The 20,342-nt window shown below is 46.2% G+C and overlaps 2 protein-coding genes across 12 annotated transcripts in view; one reads left to right on the forward strand and one right to left on the reverse strand.

Moving 5' to 3' along the window:
* Nucleotides 1–3,129, reverse strand: part of LOC139264375 (ubiquitin thioesterase otulin-like) — a 138,310-nt gene extending 135,181 nt beyond the window's left edge. For 3 of the 9 annotated variants that reach the window (XM_070880722.1, XM_070880723.1, XM_070880733.1), the window contains exon 1: nt 1,830–2,013. Coding sequence is in view for 3 of the 9 variants with exons in the window: in XM_070880730.1 (XP_070736831.1) it covers nt 1,927–2,063 (137 nt within the window). In the remaining 6 variants the exon portion in view is untranslated. Of the gene's footprint in view, nt 1–1,825; nt 2,098–2,951 lie in introns of those variants that run through there. The other 6 variants (XM_070880731.1, XM_070880725.1, XM_070880728.1 and 3 more) reach the window with 4 other exon arrangements.
* LOC139264377 (uncharacterized) overlaps nt 2,387–20,342 on the forward strand; it is a 71,779-nt gene continuing 53,823 nt past the window's right edge. Inside the window, exons 1-2 of one of the 3 annotated variants that reach the window (XR_011593334.1) lie at nt 2,387–2,672; nt 4,449–4,605. Coding sequence is in view for 1 of the 3 variants with exons in the window: in XM_070880734.1 (XP_070736835.1) it covers nt 3,477–3,886 (410 nt within the window). In the remaining 2 variants the exon portion in view is untranslated. Of the gene's footprint in view, nt 2,673–3,092; nt 3,887–4,448; nt 4,606–20,342 lie in introns of those variants that run through there. The other 2 variants (XR_011593333.1, XM_070880734.1) reach the window with 2 other exon arrangements.

Below are 20,342 nucleotides of genomic sequence, written 5' to 3' on the forward strand. Positions count from 1 at the left end.
GCAATTTCCCCCGTGGGACGTTGAGGGGTCAATGCGGGGTGGTGAGGGGTCGCTGTGCACGGCAATGACATGATCGCCGGTTGTGCTGTGGCCCGGGGCGCTAACCACCATGGCAGCGCCTTTGCAAACTCCCGGGAGGCGGTAGCACCCACTTCCCTGGAGGCACTAGCGGGCTATAAAAAGGGGCAATTTTACCCCCTCATTGTCTAGAAATCAGGATAGGTTTTTTTTTTAAAAGTTAATCTAAAAATATATTCCAAGTCACCCCGGTACCCAGAGATACACCCTCATCCCCAATGTTCAAAGTAAACTAGTCCCAACAACAATGAAAAAAAACAAGTGTTTTGCCACTGGCACACAACTGAAATGTTCAGCGGAAAATAACCCTTTTGAGTGCTGAATGCCTTTTGGAACTTGCACGTTTTGTTAACTGACAAATTATTTTTCTTTTAAAAACCAGAACTGGAACCAGAGATACACTCTAAAATTCCAGTCAGAGGCTTCTTTCGAACGAACGCCTCCGACCAGAGAATTTTTACGAATTCACCTAGTGGGCCTGGAGGCACCGAGGATTCCGGTGGGGAGACCTTCTCTTCCTGCGCTGTGGAGCGCGCTCCCGTCCTCCAGGTTCCAACACAGATGATGTAGTGTGACTGCACAACCAATCAGGTAAAGTATTGCACAGCATTAACATAAGAACATAAGAAATTGGAGCAGGAGTAGGCCACATGGCCTGTTCCGCCATTTAATACGATCACAGCTGATCCGATCATGGACTCAGGTCCACTTCCCTGCCCACTCCCCATAACCACTTATTCCCTTATCGTTTAAGAAACGGTCTATTTCTGTCTTAAATTTATTCAATGACCCAGCTTCCACAGCTCTCTGAGGCAGCGAATTCCAGATTTACAACCCTCAGAGAAGAAATTTCTCATCTCAGTTTTAAATGGGCAGCCCCTTATTCTAAGATCATGCCCTCTAGTTCCAATCTCCCCTATTAGTGGAAACATCATCTCTGCATCCACCTTGTCAAACCCCCTCATAATCTTATACATTTCGATAAGATTCTTCTGAATTCCAATGAGTAGAGGCCCAACCTACTCAACCTTTCCTCATAAGTCAACCCCCTCATCTCTGGAATCAGCCTAGTGAACCTTCTCTGAACAGCCTCCAAAGCAAGTATATCCTATTGTAAATATGGAAACCAAAACTGTACGCAGTATTCCGGGCATCTGAGTCCTCATTGTTTTTTTTTTCTCATTAATAGCAAACACACTAAAAACACAATTAAAAAACACAGCTCAGAATTAAAATTAATTGAAATTAATAAATGTCTTAGAGAAAAAAAATTTTTTTTTAAGTTTTGTAATTAGGGTTAAAAATAAACTAACCTTAGTGGGCAGGGTTTTTAAAACATTAAAATGTGCTTTTAAATTTTTTTTTATGTTTTAAAACTCTTACGCTGGTAAAAGTAGGCCATGCGTCTGCTTTCACCAGGCGCAAGTTTTCAGGACATTGGCTGGGCAAGAGATGGGTAAATACTGCAATCTTGCCCATGCTAATGTCCTGACTGTGGGGATACAGAAGGTGTGTCAAGCCAGAAGTGGACAGATCGGAAAACCGGCTTTTGCGCTGCCTTCTCCGGTCTGTGCACACACTCAGTACGGACCCGGGGAGGCAGGGAATTCTGCCCCTCAAAAACTACTGGAATCAAGGTGATCGTAATTAAAACAATGGCGATAGCGATCCAGGTTACAATGGATCGGTGTCGAGGTTATGATTGCTTTGGGTGATTCCAGAACTACAGATATGCTCCAGAATGTACCTACAATAGTCAGCAGAGCAGTTATGGAAAGGCATCGAGAGGTGCAAGCAGTCACCAGAACTACCAAGCATACAAAAGTAAAATTAATGTGGTCATTTCACCGGGCCTGGCAAGTTCGGGTGTGTCGAGCGGAGTGGCGATGGTGTGGCCCACAGCCTGCTGGCAGGCTTCCTCCTTGCCGGGCTGCTCGGGGCTGCTCGGGCTCCTGCAAGCTAGCGGCCGGGCTGCTGACTCCCATGGCAACCGGATCTCCAGCGGCTGCCCCTCCAGACTCTCGACTCCCATTGGCACGCGCCAGGCAACCACCCGCCGGAAACGGCCCAGCGTCCATCTTTGAGCGTCGCACCCGAGCCGCTTTTACTGTCCAGAGTGCGAGCGCGAGCGCGAGCGCCGCCATATTTATGCGGGGCGTGGGCTCTTGTTCATTGTGTTCATTGACCAACGCCGCCCTCTTTGTCCCGGGCACTGGTGACTTTTTGCCGCTCGGTGGTCCGGCCCCGCGCTCCAGCGCTCTCTGCGCGGAAGCTTACAGATCAGTGCGCGACTGTGGGCCTTCCAGGTCACCACAATTACACCCAGCAGCTCAAGCTGAGGATTACATTTACTACTCGGTGTCTCCACTTTAAACTTTACCTTTGTGTCAGACTGCTAGCCGAGACACCGACCCGTTAGCAGCCTTTGATAAAGTCCAGTCATATCTCTCTGGGATGTTTCAAATAATTCATTTATTTTACAGGGGTTTTTTTTTAATTAAAAAGCGTTTAATCGCCATATTCTGCATATCCCCGGGAGCGTGTGAGCGAACCGACTCCGGAAAAATCAAAGCAAAACGAGACACCACAAAAGTGTAAGAAAATATTAAACTACTTCACAACCTCCCGCGTTCACAGTATTTCAACAGCAACACAGTCTCCTATTATAAGATATAATTCTTCCACTTGTTTTTGTATTTAGTGGTGGCTTTGGAAATACCTAGTGCTTTAAAAAAAAAAGTCAAAAATTCCACAGGAAGGTATTCAGTTATACTCGCCCCTTTCGGTAACAATATCCCGACTCGGCCTCGGCCTCAGTAAATAAATAAATACATACATATCAAAGTGTTTCTTCTCAGGCCTGTTTTCATTACCTGATCCCACGAATATTCTGCGTTTGCTTTTCTACAGGACCACTCCTCCACATAACAGCTGCAGGAAGTGGTCGCCATTGAAAGATTGTGCTTTCACTTTCAGTTAAGCAGGTTGCTTGTGATCCACACGGGTCGTTTTACACTTGGGTTTTATATATACGTTAATAAAAGAATGTCGCTTTACTCACTTTTGACTTAGTTTAAATAGGCAGAAGGCTCCTAAGTTATTTTGAAAACATTATTGTAGTCCAGATGATCCAAATTATTTATTTGAAATTATGTTTTTATACTGTTGGAGAAAAGTGTAACCTGAACTGTTTTGGTGGAATGCAAAGGGCCAGGAAACCACGTACTATTTTGGCCTTGAAGCCGTCAGATACAAATCACATGACTTTTTGCCCACTTGACCTCGATTCACATGACACCTGCAAATGTTACTGCATTTACAGTGACTCCTGCAGAAGCTGCACCTTAATCTGGAAGCTGTGAAGAAGCATCCTGCGCATAAATCTGGTTGAAGTATTAATGTATACTAATAGCCTGGGAATTGTGGTCGGAGGCTTGCCACGGGCGTACGCCTCCGACCGCCAAACGACATTCACGCAATGTGCAGTCGGTCCCCCGTCGGAGAGTTGCACTTTCAGTCTACAAATACAAAATACTGCGGATGCTAGAATCGGAAATAAAAACAGAAAATGCTGGAAATCTCAACAGGTCAGGCAGCACCTGTGGAGAGAAACCGAGTTAATGACCCTTCATCAGAACTGGCGAATGTTCCAAATGCACTTTCAGTCTACAGCATATGATGTCACGCCGCCCAGGAGCGCAGCATCGGGCCTCATGCGGAAGGGAAGACCCGGCCACAAGACCTGTCAAAACTTCTATTTGCATAGGCCATGTCCCCAAGTTGCTTTTGAATTCTGTATTTCTTCAAGGTAAATGCTTAGAATATTTTTTAAACTTTGAAGGAGATTTAAAGCATTTTAAAGAGTTTACCTTGAAATAATTTTAAATAATTTGAATTAAACAGCAAAGTGAAATGGAAGTAGTAAATAAAGTTGCGATGATGCAGAGGGCTCAGAATTTTAATGTTGATGACGTTCCTCAATGAGGTTGAGGCAAAGCGCCTGCGGCTCATTGGGAGTGTGAAATCCAGAGCCCCGCGCAAAGGACAGTTGTTAGCTTGGACAGAAGTTGCGCAGGCTGTTAGTGCTAACTCTTCCGTCCCACGGACAGCAGAAACATGATTAGTTATTAGAAATGTCAAATGTAAAAAATGTAAAACATTTTAAAACATGTTTGTATGCATAGCTGTTGTGAAGTGACTTGATTATTATGCAGGCATCTGAGCTAGCCGTAAAATTCAACGGCTTTGGAAATTGTCTGTACTCCACAGACTTAAGGTGTGAAATGTCAATTAGTGAACAAACGCCTGTCTCCAGGCAGGCAGCTGGTCTTTGATGCAAAGTTTCATTTTCAATTCTATTTTCAACTTAGAGTAAAGCAACGCATAATACCAGAGAGCGTGCCAAGACAGGCAATGGCATTGCCACTCGGAGAGAGTTATTGGAGCAAGAGGAAGGCAAAGCTCAGGAGACAGTCATCATCATAGGCAGTCCCTCGGAATCGAGGAAGACTTGCTTCCACTCCTAAAGTGAGTCCTTTGGTGGCTGAACAGTCTAATGTGAGAGCCGCAGACCCTGTCACAGGTGGGACAGACATTCGTTGGGGGAAGGTGGGTGGGTGGATTGATTTGCCTCACGCTCCTTCCGCTGCCTGCGCCTGACCTCTTCACGCTCGCAACATTGAGATTCTAAGAGCTCAACGCCCTCCCAGACGCACTTTCTCCACCTAGGGCGGTCTTGGGCCAGGGACTCCCAGGTGTCAGTGGTGATGTCGCACTTTACCAGGGAGGCTTTGAGGGTGTCCTTGTAACGTTTCCACTGCCCACCTTTGGCTTGTTTGCCGTAGACACTAGGGTGCCACCTTTCACACAATCCACCTCCTTCGACCCTCGGGCACGGATGTGACTGGGCATATCCGTTAATTTTTTAATGTTTGCTATTTAAATGTTGATGTGTTATTTCTTGAAATTTATATTTGTGACTGATAGTGTCCTATTTCATTTCATATATATAGTCTAGTCACTTTAAAGTTTTAACTGTTTTTATTAACAACCAATGTAGCATAGTAGTAATGTTACTGGACTAGTTATCCAGAGATTAATAATCCAGAGAAGCGAGTCTTACCATGGCAGCTGGGGAATTTAAATTCAGTTAAATAAATCTAGAATTTTTTTAAAAAGTTATTGTCAGTAATGATGATCACGATTGTCATAAAAACCCATCTGGTTCACTAATGTCCTTTAGGGAAGAAAATCTGCTGTCCTTACCTGGGTCTGGCCTATGTGTGACTCCAGACTGCCCTCTGACATGGTGGCTCACCGCCACCTTCTCAACAGCAATTAGACTGGAGCAATAAATGCTGCCCTTGTGTAAGGGGAGTTTGGGGTGTGGGTTCAAATCCACACTCCCCTGAGGTTCTGTGCGTGCGATTTATGAGGATGGGTGAGTAACGAGGTACCAGACACAGTGGGTAAGAGTACAAAATGGCGAATGTTGTTTATTTAGAATAGTAAACACAAAGATAGAGGGCATAGGAAGAGGTCATAAATAGCAGTAATGGCACAATCTCACTCAACAACACGAAAAATTCTCGCAACAGGGAAGGGTAAGATAAGAGGTTGAAACATTCCACCCACACACAACCCCACCTCCCACTCCCACCCTTCCTACCAATCCCTATCCTAAATTGGGTCTGTGAGGGGGTTTGGGCTCTACTCACAATCCTATCACCTCCGGGGTTCTGTAGCACTTATTCCAGCTCGGGGTCCCTCTGGGGTGGGTTTTACGTTGTTGGTCGGTTCGGTTTTCCTCCTCGATGTTGCGTCAGTTTCTTCTATTTGCCTCTCGGTTGGCTCCTAAGCAAAAAGCTGCTGGAGTTAAGCACACCTTCCCCAGAGCGAGGGCCCTGTGAAAAGCTGACTCAACTCCCCTTTAACTCAACACCACAACGAAAACTGACTCCCACCTTCTTAACTCAATTCTACAACTCAATGCAAAAGCTGACTCCAACCTCCAACTTCAACCTCCAACCTCCAACTCCCCAACTTCAAAAACCTCCTTGTGTGTTTTTGCAACCTTTTCCTATAGTCTGTTCATCTTCGCGCCAAAACTGCATGCCATTGTCTTGGGTCTTGAATAAAATGGGGTGTGAATGGCAGTTCGATGTGTATCGCTCTGTCTGGAATGGGAGATTAGCCACACCTCCTGTATCCCGTCGCTCGCTGATGGGGTGAATTGTTCACGATCTCGACAGAGGTGCCACTCTGACTGGGCTGACCAAAATTATTGCGTCAGACCTGTGGGCCTTTGTTTAATTATTCAAACTGATACCTTTGTGTTGCCTTGTGTATTACTGAGGAGACTTTGCCTGGACATGTTGCCTCTTCTGTGAGGGTTTTACATGAAAAACTGGAGAAATATCCTTTTAAAATATAAAGTTGCCTTGTATCCATTTTCCTGGAAGAACCAAATGTACACTCTTTCCCCCTTACTGGCTCATCCCCATCCGGTTCCGTGCCCCTGCAACACTGTCTGTTACTGTACAGGGTGGCCAGAGTCCCATCATTCTCCGCAGTTTACAGGCTGTTGGCTGCAGTTGGTCATTTTAAACATGGCATCTTCCCATTCTCCCTGCCACATGTCTCCGTGGTTGGTTTTGCAGAACCTTACACCTTGCCAGGGACGCCCACATACTGAGAATTAATTTTAAAAAAAATATGGCATCTGTGACCTGGTGAATGCAGGCCCTTGCAGTGCTCTGGATGATGTTTGAAATGTCACTGCTGTGCTTACCTTCATGGACACTGACAAGGCAGTGTGGGTCTTCGAGCATGTTTGAAGGTCATCCTTCAACTTGACACATAATCGGCCGATTGCCTCTTTACTAAAACGCCGCCTGCTCACACTCATCTCATCTGACATCATCTCAAAAGACAGCCTCTCCCTGTACACTGTCTGGTGGTAGTATTTCCTCCAGATCAGGCGCTGGTCATGGTTCCTTACTCTTTGTTGTTCCCTGGCGCGTTGAAGTCCATGTACCAGAATCACACACAAGATGGGGCCAGAGTCCTCAAGAGGCATGTTTTTCCCTCACAGGCTTCCTCTTCAAATAGATGCAGTACATGTGGGTAAAAAATGGAAAGAGTAATAAAGGTCATATTAATCATAGAATGGTTACAGCACGGAAGAAGGCCCATCAAGCCCGTGCCGACTCTCAACTGCTCCCATTCCCCTGCCCTTTCCCCATAACCCTGAAATTTATTTTCCTTCTGTTACGTATGTAAACATTGTAACTGTGTAAGACTTGCCACCAGAGGGTGCAACTGTTGGAGGCCCAAGGGTCACCTGCACACCTTGTGTAAGGTAGTATAAAAGATTGTCTGCCACGCTGCTTAGGCACTCTGGAGTTGTATTAAAGAGACTAAGGTCACATCAGTTTTAGCTCACAGTATTCAGTCTTGTGGAGTTCTTCCATACCTAACAATTGGCGACGAGTAACAGATTACGAACTTTCACGCGATCATGGCTACAATTGGTATTTTAGAGAGATTTGTAGAGGGTGATTGGGAAGCCTTCGTTGTGCGTCTCGACCAATACTTCGTGGCCAACAAGCTGGATGGGGACCATGAAGCGATCAAGCGCAGGGCGATTCTCCTCACCGTGTGTGGGTCCACAATATACAGCCTCATCAAGAATCTGCTAGCACTGGAGAAACCAACGGAAAAGACATGTACAGAGTTGTGTACGCTGGTTCAGAATCACCTCAAGCCGAAGGAGAGCATCTTAATGGCCAGGTATTGCTTCTATATGCACCACCGCTCCGAGGGCCAGGACATGGTGAGTTATGTCGCCGACCTGAGACGCCTTGCAGGAACTTGCGAATTTGCTGGATTTTGAGGGGAAATGCTGCGGGACTTTTTTGTGCTTGGCATAAGCCACGAGGTCATTCTTCGCAAGCTGCTGTCCGCCGAATCCCTAGACCTGAGCAAGGCCATCACGATAGCCGAGGCTTTCATGTCCACGAACGATAACACCAGACAGATATCTTCTCAGCATCGAAGCTCACCAGCAAGTACTGTGCATAAAATAACGTCGCTAGCAGGCAAAACTGCATATGGCAAAGCCTACACGTCTGCAACTGCAAGACCTAGGATGACTCAGAGTCTGCCATCTGGCGTGAATGCAAATCCATTAGCACCATGTTGGTGCTGTGGGTGTAATCATCGAGCCCATCAATGACGATTCAAGCACTAAGTGTGCAAAGGCTGCAAAACAATATGGCACCTCCAGCGAATGTGCAAGAGTGGTGCGACTCACCACACAGCAGAGTCGGCAGAGGATGATCGATCCAGCACTGATCATGTAGAACAAACAAGAGAGGCAACTCAACCCGAGGAAGAAGTGTATGGGGTACACACCTTCACCACCAAGAGCCCTCCTATCATGCTGAAAGTCAAATTGAACGGTATTCCAATATCAGTGGAGTTGGACACGGAGGGCGAGTCAGTCAATTATGAGCCAGAAGACTTTTGAGAAACTATGGCAACAAGACACAAAGGCCCAAACTGAGCCTGATTCAGACAAAGCTGCGCACCGACACCATCATTGGCAGTGCGGCAGTTAAGGTATCGTACAATGGAGCTGTGCATGATTTATCACTGTAGATTGTACCAGGTGATGGCCCAACGCTATTCGGCAGAAGCTGGCTAGGAAAGATTCGATGGAACTGGGATGACATCAAAGCACTATCTTCAGTGGATGATGCCTCGTGCGCCCAAGTGCTGAGCAAGTTTCTGTCGCTATTTGAGCCAGGCATCGGCAACTTCACAGGCACCAAGGTGCAAATCCATCTAGTCCCCAATGCAAGGCCCGTTCATCACAAGGCTCGAGCGGTTCCATATATAATGAGGGAGAAAGTCGAGATCGAACTGGACAGACTTCAATGAGGGGGAATCATATCACCAGTCGAGTTCAACGAGTGGGCCAGTCCGATTGTTCTGGTGTTGAAAAGCGATGGCACGGTCAGAATCTGCGGAGACTACAAGGTAACGATCAACAAAGTCTCGTTACAGGACCAGTACCCGCTACCCAAGGCGGATGACCTGTTCGCAACGTTAGCAGGGGGGAAGTCGTTCACTAAGTTGGACCTAACCTCTGCCTACATGACACAGGAGCTGGCTGAATCTTTGAAAAAATTGACATGCATCAACACTCACAAAGGACTTTTTATATACCACAAGTACCCTTTTGGGATTCGCTCGGCAGCTGCTACCATCTTCCAGAGGAACATGGAGAGCCTGCTGAAATTGGTTCCGCGCACCATTGTGTTTCAAGACGACATCCTGATCACCAGTCGTGACACCACCAAAAACCTGCACAACCTGGAAGAGGTTCTTAGTCGACTAGACACAGTGAGACTCAAGTGTGTTTTCCTGGCGCCAGAGGTCGAATTTTTGGGGAGAAAGATTGCAACAGACGGCATCAGACGCACGGACTCAAAGACAGGTCATCAAGAATGCACCCAGACCACAGAATGTGACGGAGCTGCGTTCGTTCCTGGGACTCCAACTATTTTGGTAACTTTCTATCCGGGTTAAGCACTTTGCTGGAACCGTTGCACATGTTGTTACGTAAGGGTGACGACTAGGTTTGGGGTAAATCTCAAGAGACAGCCTTTGAGAAGGCCGGAAACCTACTTTGTTCTAATAAGTTACTTGTACTGTATGACCCGTGTAAGCGATTAATGCTAGCTTGTGTTGCGTCTTCGTACGAGGTCGACTGTATGTTACAGCAAACCAATGTATCTGGCAAACTTCAACCGGTTGCATACGCATCTAGAAGTCTGTCTAAGGCTGAAAGAGCCTACAGTATGGGTGAGAAAGAGGCGTTAGCATATGTATATGGGGTTAAGAAAATGCATCAATACCTATTTGGACTTCGGTTTGAGCTTGAAACCGACCACAAACCGCTCATTTTGCTGTTTTCAGAAAGCAAAGGTATAAACACCAATGTTTCGTCCCGCATCCAAAGATGGGCACTAACATTGTCCGCCTATGACTATGTTATCCGCCACAGACCAGGCACTGAAAACTGTGCTGATGCCCTCAGTCGGCTATCATTGCCCTCTACCGGGGTGGAAATGGTGCAGCCCGCAGACTTGCTTCTGGTCATGGATGCTTTTGAGAGCGAGGGGTCACCCGTCACTGCTCACCAGATCAGGACCTGGACCAGCCAGGATCCTGTGCTATCACTTGTAAATAGTTGCGTCCTCAATGGGAGCTGGTCAGCCGTTCCCGGGGAAATGCAAGATGAAATTAAGCCATTTCACCAACGCAAAGATGAAATGTCCATCCAGTCTGATTGTCTCTTATGGGGTAATTGCATGGTTTTGCCAAAAAAAGGCAGGGAAACGTTTATACGCAACTTACACAATACCCACCCAGGCATAGTCATGAAGGCTGTAGCCAGATCGCGTGTTTGGTGGCCTGGCATTGACTCGGACTTAGAGTCATGCGTACACCAGTGCAACGCGCGCTCACAATTGAGCAATGCACCAAGGGAGGCTCCACTGAGTCTGTGGTCATGGCCCCCCAAAACCGTGGTCCAGGATCCACGTAGATTTTGCTGGCCCCTTTCTCAGAAAGATGTTTTTAGTTGTAGTGGATGCTTACTCTAAATGGATTGAATGCGTAATCATGTCATCCAGCACATCCACTGCCACCATTGAAAGCCTCCGGGCTATGTTCGCCACCCATGGCTTGTCTGACGTCCTTGTCAGTGACAATGGACCGTGTTTCACCAGCTTGGAATTCAACGAGTTTATGACCCGCAATGGCATCAAGCATGTCAGGTCTTCCCCGTTTAAACCCGCATCCAACGGAACGGGTCAAGCAGAATGGGCAGTCCAAACTATCAAGCAGAGCTTGAAACGACGGAAAGCTCCTTATCTCGGGTTCTGCTCAGCTACCGGAAGCGACCCCATTCGCTCACTGGGGTTCCTCCTGCAGAATTGTTAATGAAGAGAGCACTCAAAACTAGGCTCTCCCTAGTCCACCCGGATCTAAATGATCATGTGGAAACCCAGCGTCAACAGCAAGACATGTACCACGATCACGCGGCTGTATCGCGTGACATTGATGTTAGCGACCCTGTGTTTGTCCTGAATTACGGTCATGGTCCTAAATGGGTCGTTGGCACTGTTTGGGCAAGGAGGGGGAATAGAGTGTTTATAATCAAACTATTGCAGAATATTATAGACAAACATGCAGAAAGCATCTGGATCAGACCAAACTGCGGTTCACCAACAATCAGGAACAACCTGAAGAGGGCATCACCATCATCGATCCACCAACACACACCCAACCAGCAATCAATCTCGCTGTCAAGCAAGAGGATGAACCCACCATTCCCAATAGTCCTGTCAGACCAGCCACGCCGCAGTGCAGCAATGGTCCGACCAACTCACCCATGCCAGAGTTTGAACTCCGATGATCAACCAGGGAGCATAGGGCCCCGGATCGCCTCAACTTGTAAATAATTTGTATCAAAGACTTTGGGGGGGGAGTGATGTTTATGTATGTAAACATTGTAACTGTGTAAGACTTGCCACCAGAGGGCGCAACTGTTGGAAGTCCAAGGGTCACCTGCACACCTCGTGCAAGGGAGTATAAAAGGTTGTCTGCCATGCTGCTTAGGCATTCTGGAGTTGTATTAAAGAGACTAAGGTCACATCAGTTTTAGCTCACAATACTCAGTCTTGTGGAGTTCTTCCATACCTAACACCTTCAGGTATTTATCAAACTCCTTTTTGAAAGATAAAATTGAATCTGCCTCCACCACCCTTTCTGGCAGTGCATTCCAGATCTTAACCACTCGCTGCGTAAAAAAGTTTTCTCTTGCATCGCCTTTGGTTCTTTTGCCAATCACTTTCAATCTGTGTTCTCGACCCTTCTGCCAATGGGAACAGTTTCTCTCTGTCTAGATGCCTCATGATTTTGAACAATTCTATCAAATCTCCTCTCAATCTTCTATGCTCCAAGGAGAACATCCCCAGCTTCTCCAGTCTATAAACGTAACTGAAGTCCCTCAATCCTGGAATCATTCTCGTAAATCTTTTTTGCGCCTTCACAGCCTTCCTAAAGTGTGGTGCCCAGAATTGGACACACTACTCCAGTTTTTGAAGCCCAGGATCCCGTAAGCCTTTTTAACTGCTTTCTCAACCTGCCCTGCCACCTTCAACGATTTATGCACACATCCCCCCAGGTCTCTCTGTTTGTGCACCACCTTTAGGATTGTACCATTTTGTTTATATGTCCTCTCCTTCTTTCTACCAAAATGCATCAACTTTTTCTGCATTAAATTTCATCTGCCACATGTCCGCCCATTTCACCAGCCTGACTATGTCTTCCTGAAGTCTATCACTCTCCGCCTGACCGTTCACTATACTTCCAAGTTTTGTGTCATCTGCAAATTTTGAAATTGTGCCCTGTACGCCCATGTCCATAATAAAGTGAGTAGGTCGAAATTAATGTCAGGCGGTGGTGCAAAACAGCGCTATCGGATCAGCCGCCCATTATACGAAGCGCCTGATAAAATATCACTGCCCGAGACAAATTTCATGGGGCTAGAAATTTGTTATAGCCAAGGAATGGGCAGTATCAGTAGAAAAGTTGGAGAATTAGCGCCTGGCGCAATTGTTTCAGACTGCACACAAAATTCGTCCTCACTGCTCAATGATTGCAGTCCTAAATCAAGTCTTAAAACCCAAGCTCATTGGCGTTGGACTTAAAGGGTGGACCAATATCGGGTGCTGTCTAATCGCAACTAATCCTTGCCACAGGTTTTTTCATTACTTAAAGGGGAGGTTCAATAGGCTAGAAATTCCGTATAAGCCCAGGAATCGGCAGTATAATTAGAAATGATGGAGAATTAGCGGCAGGCAAAAATGCTCTTGAGACCCGTTAGCTGGTGCTCAGGTACCGATTCATTACCCCCATAGAATCTTACAGCACAGATCTTTCCAACAAGCCATTCCCCAGGCTAATCCAACCCAGCACCCTGGAGATGCAAGTCTTTGACCGGTGCTGATGAATCCGCTCTAAATGCCAAATGGTTTAAATGGGAAATCAGGAAGCCAGCCTAGCTGTGGCGCCACCGCATTTCACTTGCTTGCACTAATGACTCGAAGTTTAAAATTGCTCTCACAAATAAAGTACCCTGACGCCCTTACACTGCACCAGCTTCATTCCACCTCCATAAAGCCTCTGCCTCTCGCCCTGCTCCCTCCTTTAAACAGCCTTGTCGACTCAAAAAAACACCCTCCATGGAGAGGCAGACCTCAGCGGGACCGACGGCAGCGAGAGCGGTGGCATGAAGGAGAGCTGAACAAACGAGTTTAAAAAAAACAGAAACAAGACGGAAATTCCGTATAAGCCCAGGAATCGGCAGTATAATTAGAAATGATGGAGAATTAGCGGCAGGCAATAATGCTCTTGAGACCCGTTAGCTGGCGCTCGGGTACCGATTCTTTACCCCCATAGAATCTTACAGGACAGGACAGAAGGTAGGTCATTGGTTGATGAGTATAACCTTTGCTCCTTTGTAGGTTAGGTAAGTGGATTCAATTCAGAACTGGGAGAGTATTAACTACTATAACTTAATTGAATTAATAACTTAAACTAAATTAACTACGGTAAAACTACAAATTAAAAGTAAAAATAATCATTTGAATAAATACTGTAACTAATTATATAAATAAAATAAGGTTGATAGAAATGGCAGGGCAGGTAGTCTGTCGTAACTGCAGCATGTGGGAGTTGGTGGAGACCAATAAGATCCCGAGCAACCACATCCATGGTAAGTGCCTGCAGCTCGAGGAACTTTGGCTCAGAGTTGTTGAGAGAGTTACCTGTGTTTACGAAGAAAGAGTCAGACTGAACACTGAGCTCAAAGTAAAGTGTGACCGTAGTCTTTTATTGCAGGTCTCCAGAGTGCCTCTCCAACCTGTGAAACCTTCTTAAATACCTGTGCTCCCAAGGGATTATGGGATCCCTTGGGACTCCGGGGAATGAGCCATCTGGTGGCTATACAGAGTAAATACAAAGAAACATAGAAAAATAGGTGCAGGAGTAGGACATTCGGCCCTTCGAGCCTCCACCGCCATTCAATAAGATCATGGCTGATCACTCCCTCAGTACCCCTTTCCTGCTTTCTCTCCATACCCCTTGATCTCCTTAGCCGTAAGGGGCATATCTAACTCCGTCTTGAATATATCCAATGAACTGGCATCAACAACTCTCTGCGGCAGGGAATTCCACAGGTTAACAACTCTCTGAGTGAAGAAGTTTCTCCTCATCTCAGTCCTAAATGGCCTATCCCTTATCCTAAGACTATGTCCCCTAGTTCTGGACTTCCCCAACATCGGGAACATTCTTTCTGCATCTAATCTCTCCAGTCCTGTCAGAATCTTATATGTTTCTATGAGATCCCCTCTCATCCTTCTAAACTCCAGTGAATAAAGACCCAGTTGATCCAGTCTCTCCTCATATGACAGTCCAGCCATCCCTGGAATCAGTCTGGTGAACCTTCGCTGCACTCCCTCAATAGCAAGAACGTCCTTCCTCAGATTAGGAGACCGAAACTGAACACAATATTCCAGGTGAGGCCTCACTAAGGCCCTGTAAGATTTCCCTGCTCCTATACTCAAATCCCCTAGCTATGAAGGCCAACATACCATTTGCCTTCTTCACTGCCTGCTGTACCTGCATGTCAACTTTCAATGACTGATGAACCATGATACACAAGTCTCGTTGCACCTCCCCTTTTCATAATCTGCCACTATTCAGATAATATTCTGCCTCCGTGTTTTTGCCCCCAAAATGGATAACCTCACATTTATCCACATTATACTGCATCTGCCATGCATTTGCCCACTCACCTAACCTGTTCAAGTCACCCTGCAGCCTCTTAGCGTCATCCTCACAGTTCACACCGCCAACCAGTTTGGTGTCATCTGCAACTTTGGAGATATTACACTCAATTCCTTCAATTAAATCGTTAATGTATATTGTAAAGAGCTGGGGTCCCAGCACTGAACCCTGCGGCACTCCACAAGTCACTGCCTGCCATTCTGAAAAGGACCCGTTTACCCCGACTCTCTGCTTCCTATCTGCCAATCAGTTCTCTATCCACATCAGTACATTACCCCCAATATCATGTGGTTTGATTTTGCAGACCAATCTCTTGTGCGGGACCTTGTCAAAAGCCTTTTGAAAGTCCAAATACACCACATCCACTGGTTCTCCCTTATCCACTCTGCTAGTTACATCCTCAAAAAATTCCAGAAGATTCGTCAAGCATGATTTCCCTTTCATAAATCAATGCTGACTTGGACTGATCCTGTCACTACTTTCCAAATGATTGATTCCAACATTTTTCCCACTACTGATATCAGGCTAACCGGTCTATAATTGCCTGTTTTCTCTCTCCCTCCTTTTTAAAAAAGTGGAACTGATCCAGAAACGATGGACTGTTGGAAAATGATCACCAATGCATCCACTATTTCTAGGGCCACTTCCTTAAGTACTCTGGAATGCAGATGATCAGGCCCCGGGGATTTATCGACCTTCAATCCCATCAATTTCCCTAACACAATTTCCCACCTAATACGGATATCCTTCAGTTTCTCCTTCTCACTAGACCCACTGTCCCCTAGTACATTCGGAAGGTTATTTGTGTCTTCCCTCGTGAAGACAGAACTGAAGTATTTGTTCAATTGGTCTGCCATTTCTTTGTTCCCCATTATAAATTCACCTATGTCCGACTGCTAGGGACCTATGTTTGTCTTCACTAATCTTTTTCTCTTCACATATATTTATAGAAGCTTTTGCAGTCAGTTTTTATGTTCCCTGCAAGCTTCCTCTCGTACTCTATTTTCCCCCTCTTAATTAAACCCTTAGTCCTCCTCTGTTGAATTCTAAATTTCTCTCAGTCCTCAGGTTTGTTGCTTTTTCTAGCCAATTTATATGCCTCTTCCTTGGTTTTAACACTATCCTCAATTTCACTTGTTAGCCACGGTTGAGCCACCTTCCCCGTTTTATTTTTACTCTAGACAGGGATGTACAATTGCTGAAGTTCATCCATGTGATCTTTAAATGTTTGCGATTGCTTATCCACCGTCAACCCTTTGCCAGTTTATTCTAGCCAATTCACGTCTCATACCGTCGAAGTTACCTTTCCTTAAGTTCAGGACCCTAGTTTCCGAATTAACTGTGTCACTCTCCATCTTAATAAAGAATTCTATCATATTATGGTCACTCTTCTCCAAGGGGCCTCGCACAACAAGATTTCTAATTAGTCCCTTCTCATTACACATCACCCAGTTTAGGATGGCCAGCTCTCTAGTTGATTGCTCAACATATTGGTCTAGAAAACCATCCCTAATACACTCAAGGAAATCCTCTTCCACCGCATTGCTACCAGTTTGGTTAGCCCAATCAATATGTAGATTAAAGTCGCCCATGATAACTGCTGTACCTTTATTGCACACATCCCTTATTTCTTGTTTGATGCTGTCCCCAATCTCACTACTACTGTTTGGTGGTCTGTACACAATTTCCACTAGTGTTTTCTGGCCCTTTGGTATTCTGCAGCTCCACCCATACCAATTCCACATCATCCAGGCTAATGTCCCTTCTTACTATTGCATTAATTTCCTCTTTAACCAGCAACGCCACCCCGCCTCCTTTTCCTCTCTGCCTATCCTTCCTAAACGTTGAATACCCCTGGATGTTGAGTTCCCAGCCTTGGTCACTCTGGAGCCATGTCTCCGTGCTGCCAATTACATCATACCCATAACTGCTGTCTGCGCAGTTAATTCGTCCACCTTATTGCGAATACTCCTCGCATTGAGGTACAGAGTCTTCAGGCTTGTCTTTTTAACACACTTTGCCCCTTTAGAATTTTGCTGTAATGTGGCCCTTTTTGTTTTTTGCTTTGGGTTTCTCTGCCCTCCACTTTTACTACTCTCTTTTCTATCTTTTGCTTCTGCCTCCATTTTATTTCCCTCTGTCTCCCAGCATAGGTTCCCATCCCCCTGCCATGTTAGTTTAACTGCTCCCAAACAGCACTAGCAAACACTCCCCTTGGACATTGGTTCCGGTCCTGCCCAGGTGCAAACCGTCCCATTTGTACTGGTCCCACCTCCCCCAGAAACGGTTCCAATGTCCCAGGAATATGAATCCCCGCCTTTTGCACCACTCCTCAAGCCGCGTATTCATCTGAGTTATCCTGCAATTCCTACTTTGACTAGCACATGGCACTGGTAGCAATCCTGAGATTACTACTTTTGAGGTCCTACTTTTTAATTTAGCTCCTAGCTCCCTAAATTCGTCTTGTAGGACCTCATCCTGTTTCTTACCTATATCGTTGGTACCTATATGCACCACGACAACTGGCTGTTCGCCCTCCCTTTTCAGAATATCCTGCACCCGCTCCGAGACATCCTTGACCCTTGTATCAGGGAGGCAACATACCATCCTGGAGTCGCGGTTGCAGCCGCAGAAACGCCTATCTATTCCCCTTACAATCGAATCCCCAATCACTATAGCTCTCCCACTCTTTTTCCTGCCCTCCCGTGCAGCAGATCTACCCACGGTGCCATGAACTTGGCTGCTGCTGCCCTCCCCTAATGAGTCATCTCCCTCAACAGTACCCAAAGCGGTGTATCTGTATTGCAGGGAGATGACCGCAGGGAACCCCTGCACTACCTTCCTTGCACTGCTCTTCCTGTTGGTCATCCATTTACTATTTCTTCCGCCAGCTGCATGGCCTCAACTTCGACATGCAGCTGCTGTTTGTAAACCTGGGTGGCATCCAGACCTCCACGCGGGGGCTGCCTGTCTTCTACCAAGAACTGATCAGGGTCTGGTACCAGGTCACCTGCAGACGCAGTTCTCCCCCAGTCAGGAGTGGCAGCTGTCCTTCGGGAGCCGTTGCTCAGGTATGCACACCTCCATGACCATGGGTTAACATGGCTAAAAGAGGGCTGGGCTGTGTCTGGCACTACTTAATTGTGGAGGAGCGGATTGGATAGCGGCAGAGGAGCTGGTGCAGCACCTGTCCTGGACTGACATCTGGCTCGTGGCCAAAGCCATCAAGTCGCTAAACGTGACACTGGGCCCTGACTCCACTAAGTGTGTCGAGGAGGTTCAAGCACGTGGGGCGATCCTGTCCGGACTGACCCCCCATCCGAACGGAATTCTTCATTGGTGCCAAGTCCCGAAACCTCCCTCGGGAGCTGGCGCCTCACAACTTGTGCCACCTCTGGAAATTCCCTTTCTTACCTTTCCATTCTGCATGGAGGGGATTCCAGTACGGGTTGCTCGTGCACACCCTCCATTTTGTCATCCTCGTCTGCTGTCCGGACACACCTTCGTGCACCATTTTGCTGTCCGGAGGAGGCAGGGGTCCCCAATCGAGGGCTCTGTATGCAGGAATCCTCCCGCATTAAGGAAGTAGCAGCAGGACATTAAGAAAATCATGATATAGTCAAACAGAGTCAGGGTGGTTTTATGAAAGGGAACTCATGTTTGACCAATTTGCTGGAGTTCTTCGAGGATGTAACGAGCAGTGGGGTGCATAAAGGGGAACCAGTAGATGTGTATTTGGATTTCCAGAAGGCATTTGATAAGATGCCACAAGATAAGAGCTCACGGGGTTGAGGGTAATATATTAGCATGATAGGCTAACTAACAAAAAACAGTGAGTTGGGATAAATGGGTCATTTTCAGATTGGCAAACTGTAACTAGTGGGTTGCCACAGGGATCAGTGCTGGGTCCTCAACTATTTACAATCTATATTAATGACTTGGATAAAGGGACCGAGTGTAATATAGTCAAATTTGCTGATGATACAAAGCTATGTGGGAAAGCAAGTTGTGAGGAGGATGCAAAGAATCTACAAAGGGATATAGATAGGCTAAGTGAGTGGGCAAAAATTTGGCAGATGGAGTATAATGTGGGAAAATGTGAGGTTATCCACTTTGGTAGGAAAAATAAAAAAGCTAATTATTAATTAGAAATTACACATTGCTGAGGTACAGGGGGATCTGGGGGTCCTTGTACATGAAACACATACAGGTACAGCAAGTAATTAGGATGGGGGAGTGGAGTATAAAAGTAGGAAAGTACTGCTACAACTGTACAGGGTATTGGTGAGACCACACCTAGAGTATTGCGTACAGTTTTGGTCTCCTTATTTCAGAAGGGATATACATGCATTGGAGGAAGTTCAGAGAAGGTTCACAAGGTTGATTTCTGAGATGAAGGGGTTGTCTTATGAAGAAAGGTTGAGCAGATTGGATCTATACTCATTGGACTTCAGAAGAATGAGAGGTGATCTTACTGAAACGTACAAGATTCTGAGAGGGCTTGACAGGGTAGATGCAGAGAGGATGTTTCCTTTCGTAGGGGAATCTAGAACTAGGGTCGCCCATTTAAAATGGAAATGAGATGGAATTTCTTCTCGGAGGATCGTGAATCTATGGAATTCTTTACCCTAGAGAGCTGTGGAGGCTGGGTAATTGAATATATTTAAGGTAGAGACAGACAGAATTTTGAATGATAAGGGAGTGAAGGGATATGGGGAGCGGGAGTTGAAGCCAAGATCAGATCAGCCATGATCTTATTGAATGGTGGAGCGGGTTCGAGGGGCCAAATGGCCTACTGCTGCTCTTATTTCCTATGTTCTTATGTTCTCCCTTTGTCTATTGGGGACTTGGCCTGGTGAAACCACACCTGGAGTATTGCGTACAGTTTTGCTCTCCTTATTTAAGAAGGGATATACATTCATTGGAGGCAGTTCAGAGAAGGTTCACAAGGTTGATTTCTGAGATGAAGGGGTTGTCTTATGAAGAAAGGTTGAGCAGATTGGATCTGTACCCATTGGCGTTTAGAAGAATGAGAGGTGATCTTATTGAAACGTACAAGATTCTGAGGGGACTTGACAGGGCAGGTGCAGAGAGGATATTTCCTTTCGTAGAGGAATCTAGAACTCGGGGGCATAGTTTCAGAATAAGGGGTCGCATGGGGCAGTCCCGTGCAATAAGTTTTTAAGTCAGTTGACGGACTCCCAGGCGGCCTGCATTTTTTTTGGCCTAGAGGAGTCTGTGTTCCACATTTATGTTGAGTGTGACAGTTTGCAGCCCCTCTTTCACTGTGAAGGGGCTGCTTCATGATTTTTGGCTGCACTTCAGCCCCACGCTCCTGA

This window comes from Pristiophorus japonicus, chromosome 5 (genome assembly GCF_044704955.1).
Source record: "Pristiophorus japonicus isolate sPriJap1 chromosome 5, sPriJap1.hap1, whole genome shotgun sequence".
Classification (NCBI taxonomy): Eukaryota; Metazoa; Chordata; class Chondrichthyes; family Pristiophoridae; genus Pristiophorus; species Pristiophorus japonicus.